The sequence below is a fragment of the Tasmannia lanceolata genome, unplaced genomic scaffold, assembly GCF_043159265.1.
Source record: "Tasmannia lanceolata isolate RefF3 unplaced genomic scaffold, GAP_Taslan_0.1 ptg000002l, whole genome shotgun sequence".
Classification (NCBI taxonomy): domain Eukaryota; kingdom Viridiplantae; phylum Streptophyta; class Magnoliopsida; order Canellales; family Winteraceae; genus Tasmannia; species Tasmannia lanceolata.
In genome coordinates, this window is record NW_027518679.1 from 53,975,473 (window position 1) to 53,983,412 (window position 7,940).

The 7,940-nt window shown below is 37.6% G+C and overlaps 1 protein-coding gene across 1 annotated transcript; it reads right to left on the reverse strand.

Annotated features, from left to right (window-relative positions):
• Positions 1-1,877: 1,877 nt before the first annotated feature.
• Positions 1,878-7,831, reverse strand: LOC143893096 (cell division cycle 20.2, cofactor of APC complex-like). The gene is made up of 13 exons (XM_077398056.1): positions 7,753-7,831; positions 6,181-6,273; positions 5,686-5,750; positions 5,445-5,567; positions 5,154-5,336; positions 4,444-4,713; positions 3,859-3,961; positions 3,379-3,695; positions 2,945-3,094; positions 2,688-2,830; positions 2,205-2,314; positions 2,017-2,129; positions 1,878-1,934 (listed from the first exon to the last, which is right to left on the reverse strand). The coding sequence occupies exons 1-13, from the start codon at positions 7,829-7,831 to the stop codon at positions 1,878-1,880; spliced, it is 1,806 nt and encodes a 601-aa protein (XP_077254171.1).
• Positions 7,832-7,940: the final 109 nt, after the last annotated feature.

Genomic DNA, 7,940 nt, shown 5'->3' on the forward strand with positions numbered 1-7,940 from the left:
GCCAATGGAAAAAATCTAGGGTCAAGTAGGCTTGCAATTTTCTTTCAAAGACAGGAAAAAATTTTATTTAAAAAAAAAAATTCAATGGAAAATAAGTTTACCAAACATTGGAAAATTCATTTTCCCTGGAAAATTAATTTCTTGGAAAAAGTTTCCATACATCCAAACAACCCCTGAGAGAAGTCCCAGGTTAAGATACTTAGAACCAAAATTTTTATAACTTCAAAAATTCAGTTAAGACATTTCTGGAAAATAGCGACACAAGGCCATATCAATCAGAAACCAAAACAAGCAACAAACTGGTACAAACTATTGTAATATTAGTGAATGAAAACAACCTCTATTGTAATATTAGTGAATTAAAACAACCTTTATTGTAATGTTAGTGAATTATAGAGGAACACATTATATTCTATAAACAAGGACAAGAATCTAAGTGTTGGGAGACCTCCACGATAATTTAAATATTATTTTATAACCATTAAAAAATATTATTTTGTAGCCACATTCCCTTCACATGTAGAAAGTGAATCAGAAACCGTGGGAAAATAGCACAATAAAACAAACAATATTGGAGTCCTCAAAATTTTACAGAATAGAAAAAAAAAACTAAAATTGGAGAATATTGATTTTTAAGCCAGCATACACTTATACAGATGGCTATGAAAACAATAGAGACAATTAATTATAAAGTGACAAGTAGAAAATAACTTACCAGCCTTCGTCATGTCAAGACGTGAGATACGTGCAGTGTAATATGTTCCTCTTGCACTAAGTTCTTGAACACTGAACCTGCACAAACCTTCAAGGACAACTATGTATGTAACCCTAGCACTTGGTTTCTCCACACCTCTGGAGAGATCTAAAGCTCTAGCAGCAACTCCCCTGAAATTGAGAACCAGATTCAATCAATCACCAGTGTGAAAACACTCATGGATAGTACACACTCCAAACCTCAGGTATAAAAAATAGTGCAATACCTCGCTGATACCAAATCACTTCCATAAAAGATAAAAAAATTAGGACACATAAAAAAAAAAAAAATGGAACAAGGACAGCAATGAAACCTTAGAAACCAAATTCTTATACATAGAATTTGCTTGCGACCTTTCTCAACAATTCCATACACCTGTTGTGCTAGAAATCACTCATTTCACAGCAGAATCAACTTTCTGTGACTGCTGCCAGAATCAATAGTAGTAAATATACAACAGTCTTGGAACATAAAATCTCAAGTTTGTTTTTAGAAATAATGCCCTGTAGTCTTGTAAAGGACGCATTAAAGTCCCTCAACCTTAGCTTCATGAGGCATTGATGAAGCTTAAGCCCAGGACAGTTCCCACTGTAACCGTCTTAAAGTTATTTAGCTGCCAGAGCAGGAGGCGAGTGCGTGAAGTGATGCAGGAAGTGAAAAGTCAATAAAGGTCAACATGAAGCATGTAATAAGCCTCATTGGAAGGGAAGACGAAAAAAATAGGAGCAGGATTGTAGTAGGTTGGGAGGAAGGGTTAATATAGGTAAGGATTACAAGTACAAAAGAAGACTTCACAGATAATTAGAAATGCAAGTTTTAGGAATTTATAGTTTCACGTGTTTTATTCATGCATATTTAATGTTAATTTCTTAGAAACAGATCCACAGAATTTTCATTTAAAACTGAAGATGAGTCTAGGAAGTTTCCAGTAACTATGGTACTAACTACAAGGGAGCAATTTAATGACCATGGTTGTCATAGTCTAAAGATATCACCAGTATCTGTCTGCTTTCCCAAATTTCTGTTGCATTACTAGAAACAAATCTACACATCAGCAAAAATGTCTCCCTCTCACCATTTTTTGGTTAGATTTGGGATGGTCTATTGGTCCCAAGTGCTCCAACTACAAACCAATTCCTATATGCACCTGGGTATTGCCCTTATCTTTCTGTTTTCTTATCTGTTAGTACAGTTGTTACCAAGATAAGAAAAAGTGAAACAAAACACAGGTATGAATCGGACCTGGTATGCCAATGCATTACTTCTGGATGATTCTTGGCATCCTGCTTGCGAGAATCAGAAGCAGAAAATGGAATTTTTGAACTTTCCTCCCCAGAATCATTTGTCGCACCTTCAGAAATAGACAATTCCTTTCCTTTGATCATGCATTCAATACAGAGTCATTTAAAATCTATTTGGCAACATTTAAAAGAAATAGTACTCAAATCACCTGGAGATAATACTGGGCTCACTGATGTTGTTTCAACATCGCGAACAGGAAGGACACCAATCAATCCCTGGTCTTCCCTCTGCCACAGTTCTTGCTCTACCAATTTCACACTACATGTATTTCAATTTCAATTTCAATTTCACACTAACTTATTCATGAGAGACGAAAGATCTGCGAAGAATAATTAAATTTCTTTTATTTTAACTTATTCATGAGAGACGAAAGATCTGCGAAGAATAATTAAATTTCTTTTATTTCCAAAGAATAACTGTCATGTATTACTGTCATGTATTTTACAGTAATATGCACAGTTAAGAAGATTTCAATGTGTGACATTCTCAACTTTCAGAAAATGGATACCCCCCTGCTCTGCATTCTTAAATTTACTGAAGGCATGCTCAAACCTCTGAAAACTGTTCCACCATAAAAAGAAGACTCTTGGACATGTCAAAATACATCATTTTTTAAAGAATTTTGCTTCACCTTATATGCATGTTCTTCAGTGACAATGGACTCAAACACTCCTTATCCTCCATCCTTGAGGGAGACTGAGGTGGCCCAAACACGTCCCAGAAACGAAGAGTCTCATCCGCCCCAGCCGATACCACAGTCGATCCATCTGGACTCTGCAAGAAAGTCATCATTGGCATGTTTGACATGAAAGTGTCTTTCTTTTTTCCATTATTCTATAAATATGATACGATTATTTTCATTTTCGTGTTTTGTTTCTAGTTCTAAACCTGGGAAAGGTGGAGAATTCTAGATGCATGGCCGGGTAGCTCTCCAATTTTTGACATAGAAGGGTATCTCCATAGGCAGAGCTGGTTTTTTCTGAACCCATGAGCACTCAAAATCTCCTTCTGATGCCTGTTCCACTCCAATGCACAAACCTGTAGGCACATCACACACAGTAACGAGTAAATCATGACCAAGAACCTCAAAAAGATTGTGTTATGTGTGCATGAAGTGTGAGATTATGACAAAATAAAGATACAAAATGTACTTATATCTTGCTTGTATCATTATGTACTGCAAGATACCTACTTATATAGATAACTAAAAGTGGGGGAATTACAGCCAAATTAGATTATTGAAAAAAATATACAAAACCTTGCATTTCATTACAGATATTCTGAAATGCATGTCGAACCCAGCACACTATGTTATATTTTACCTGTGCATTTGTGTCTAAACTGTTGAGACATCTCCCTATCTGACAATCCCATATCTTAATGCATCGATCGTTTGTGCCGCCACCGGAAGCCAGTATTTTAGATTGATATGGGCACCAAGCAAGGGCCTTGATTGCTGCATTATGGTCATTAAATCGGTGCAAATATTTGCATGATACCATGCTCCGAGTTTCCCATATGTGAAGGAGGTTGTCATTCCCACCACTAGCCAATAGATTGCCATTCCCCGACCATCTCAGACCGCACACTTCTTCAAAATGCCCTAGTAAACGGGAAACCAAGCGGGTATCCGCTCGCACTAGTACAAAAAATAGAGAAAAGGCAATTACATAACTGTATAATATGCGTGTATTTGTATGTGTATTACATATATACATATATGTGTGTAAATGTTTTTTGAACATTAAATAACTTGAATAATACTATGAAAAATATACATATAAAAATATACATATAAGTACCATCATGATTAACAATGGATGCATCTCGGCTTGCTGACGCTAAAAGGTGATCGTTCCATGACAGACTTCCTACTCTGCTGTGATGCCCTTCTAAGTTTCTTACCTGTGGAAAAGAGGTTCAATTACTGTTGGATTGAAGCCTGATGAAAAAATGACACTCCAAAAACAAGAAGTGTGGAACTTCTTATTCAACTGATTATAACTTTTCTAATTACAGTTAAAAGAGAATAAAACCCCACTTGTCCATATCAAATATTTCATCTAATTGGAATCCATTAACAGTAAACAAAAATATAAATTCCTGATATTTGAATAATTAGTGCCCAAAGCCACCAAAATCTTCCACATAAAAACATGACATTGAATTGCCATTAAGCCAGAGCTGCCTGGTTTGGTTCCTCATCGCCTTCTCGATATCAAGTTATAACATGGAGATGTAATAGTCGGACTTTTCATTAATACTACTGTTAGATTGTTGAGTTGTAAGGTAAATGGGGATAAAAAACAGGCGCATTTGGGTTTTCTGTGCTATGATTTATGTTTTAGGAAACTGAAAGCAATTTAAGAGGGAGGTGGGTCACTAACCAGATGCGACGTTGTGGCATCCCAAAGCTGAAGTCTGGAGTCTGCTGACCCTATGGCCAGTGTTTTTCCATCACCCGACCACGCAACGCTCGTCAGATAATTCTCATCGCCGTCTGTTTCCGTAAATTTATGAGTCTCTCCACTTCCAGCATTCCACAAATATAAGGTGTAACCCAAAGCAATGGCAAGGATGTTGTTCTTCCCCCAATCCATGAGATTCAGATAATAGTCGTCAACGAGATTTGGGGCGTCCAAAACCCGCAATGGTGACTGAACATATCAAAAGAACACTTGAGAAATCTTAGATTAACAGTACTCCCAGTTTAATACCCATATAATTCACAAAAATTCTCTGCTTTCCACTATAACTTCTAATGTCTAACCAAATTATCCCCAAAAAAAAATGCGAAACAGCCAATTACTTTGGTTGTTTCACATGGTGACTGAGTTATTATTGCCTCATGGCAGGTCCAGGGTTCAAAACCCAAAACCCAACTACTCCCTCCTTGTTATTAAAAATCCACGTCTATGGCTAGCCCAAAAAAAGAGGGGGCCCACGTGAGGGGGAGTGTTGAAGTATAGATGATTAAATGACGCCAACTCTTGACAGCTTAAGCTTTTGGAGTAACTGGTTGTTTCACCAAAAAAAATAAAAAAATAAAAAAATCATGTGATTATACTTGAACAAAAAAATGGCATAATGGAATAACCTTGGGCAAGCGTCTCAAAGGCTTGACAGCGTTGGATGTATCTTTCTCCTGCTGCATCATCTCATCCAAAAGACGCAGCCGCCTTCCCTGAGATCTAGGGCTCCCCTTGAAAACAAGTATCTTCAAAGGCTTTCCTTCAGAATCCAAGGTCAGATTCTCCTCCACAATTCTCTTATACTCTTCCTGCCAAACCCACCCCCCAAAAAAATATACATTCATCAAGAAAAAAGAAAAGAAAACAAACGACATCAACCCCATCTTAAAATTCGAAATTGTGAAAGATCAAACTACCTTTGCTGTCAAAATAGCACCCGAATTCGTTACTGCATTGCTGTTTTCCTGAGTATTTCTTCTCAACGAGCATCTAGCGATATCCAAATTCATCAAACTCCTCGTTGGGATGAATCTATCCCCCTTAAAAATCCAAAGAAACCCAAAAAAAGGGTGATTAAAATCTTTTGCAAACTACCCCCGAAAAAAAAAATCTATCCCCCTTACAAACACAAAGAAATTCAAAAAGGGTGATCAAAACCTTTTGCAAATTACCCTGAAAAGCAACTGTTAGAAAATTAGAATCGGGAAAGATCGATATATTACCTGTTCGACAAATTGGGTCGAATTGTTGGACAAACGGGACGGGGAATACCAACCCGACATCAGAATTTCTATTCAATTTGATGGGCAGGCACCGATCACAAAGCGGCCCAAAGAAGATGAAAGAAATGAAAGTTGTTTTGCTCTTCTTCTTTTTCTTTCCTTTTTCTTCTTTAGGACCTTATTTACAGTAACAACGGATCTATTAGGGCTTGAAGAGCTCTGAAATCTGATTACCTTTCAGCATATGGGTTTAGAGGCAAAGGAAGAAACTAACGGTAGAGTTCAACGGTCGTTTCTTTTCCCGCCTTCTTGTAGTTTCTTTTTGACAAAGAATTCGTTTTCAAAATTACCAAACTAACCCTTGAGCCCTTCTCGGTTTGGAAAGCCAATGGACGCATGTCTTTTAATAAAAAATCAAAAGGGAAAATACCCGGTGCTAGTGTCACACGATTTCTGTAATCTTCGCAGCATTTGGGTTTAGTCACATCCAGTTGTTGGAGATTGACTGTTGTGGCTTCACAACCTGTACAACACAGTACAAGGTACAAATATCTAAATGAGTCCCGCTTAGGGTAGCGTAAATTAGTTTAGATATTTATAAGTTTGGGATTTGCTAGCGTCCATCACCAACGCAGAAGGCATTTTGCAGATGGGCTGTGGCATGTCAGAACAGCCACATCATGAATGAACCTAAAATCTACTGAAAAGTAAGCTGACGTGGCTGGTCTGACATGCAACAGCCCATCCACGAAATGCCTTCTGTGATGGACGCTAGCAAATCCCTCATGCTGATTTTGTACAAGAGGGAGGGAGGGAGAGACATTTGGCTGCTGCAGCAGCAAGGTCAAGGAGTAGCGAGGGTGAAGGTAATTGTCACCAATATTGATTTCCAAATATTGTCCTACAGAAAGGATTTGAAAATCAGATTTTTTTTTCACTGTTGTGGCTGATTTGGAAATCTAAGGATCTGATCTAGTTTCAAATCTCAACTACAAATGTGAGAAATCCAAATTTAAATCTTGCCGGTATCCAAACGTGGCCTTATAGTTTTTAGATTTGCTCTTTACTTGTTTGGTACAGGTAGGAGTTTCAAAGATTGGGGTTATTTAAATTGGTGTTGGGAGTTTTAGAGAAAGTGCACACATGTGCAGGTACACACTCGAATTGTAACGCCCTCAAATTAACCATGTACTTTATTGGTGTTAACACCCTACTAAAAACACTAAGTCACATTGATAAAGACACCCAAAATACATCTCACGATTTAGGGGTTTTATAGAAACCCAAAATCGTGGGATCTCTTTCCCATATGATGGAAAAAAAAAAAAAAGAAGGAAAGAGGATAAGAAAAGATGACAGACACAAATTTAATTGGAAATAGGATATTTAGAGAGAGGTTTGCTTCCTTACAAAATCCTAATTTCCTAAATTAGGGTAATGAGGGGTGGCAATTACACCCCATTAGGATTCTCTCGTATGGTAAATTAGAAATTTAGGCATGCAAAAGATACGAATTGTAAGGGTAATTAGAAAGCAAGGAACTTGAGCTTATAAAACCCAATCGTGGGTTTTACAAACCCATTTTTTTTCTCATCTCCCTCCTACTATAAATGAGAGTTTGAGAGAGAGTAGAATCCAAAGAAGAAGAAGAAGAGAAGGGACTCACCGGTTCGGATTTCTGGCCGAAGATCTGCTCGCCTCAAATAGGTACTCAAAAATCAAAAAATTTACCCTTCTTGCTTGCTAGATCGAAGGGTTTTGCCATGGAGCATGTTAACATTCCCTTTCTTTTGATTTTATAAAACCAAACCCTCTTTATCATTGTCAAATTTTAATACGAAATTCATTTGGGAAGAAGGGAAAGAGAAACAGGGTATAAGAGAATGAGTAGAGTGATAAATTCATTATCTTTTCTCCCATGGCAGCCCTTTATATTTCGTGTATACACTATTAAAGGGGAGGGGGTGTCTCAGGAAAGAAAGGGAGTGAGGGCAGAATGTACCCCATTTAGGTGATTTGCACTCTACACGAGCCATCACAGATGGAGTCGCAGACTGGCTAGAATGCAAGGGAGTGGCCATTTCAATGAATAAAACCCACTCTCTTTCTACCTTGGGCCACCCTTGTTAGCATCTTATATTTTATTACAAGAGGGAGGTCCAAGGAAGAAAGGGTGTGATCATATGTCTA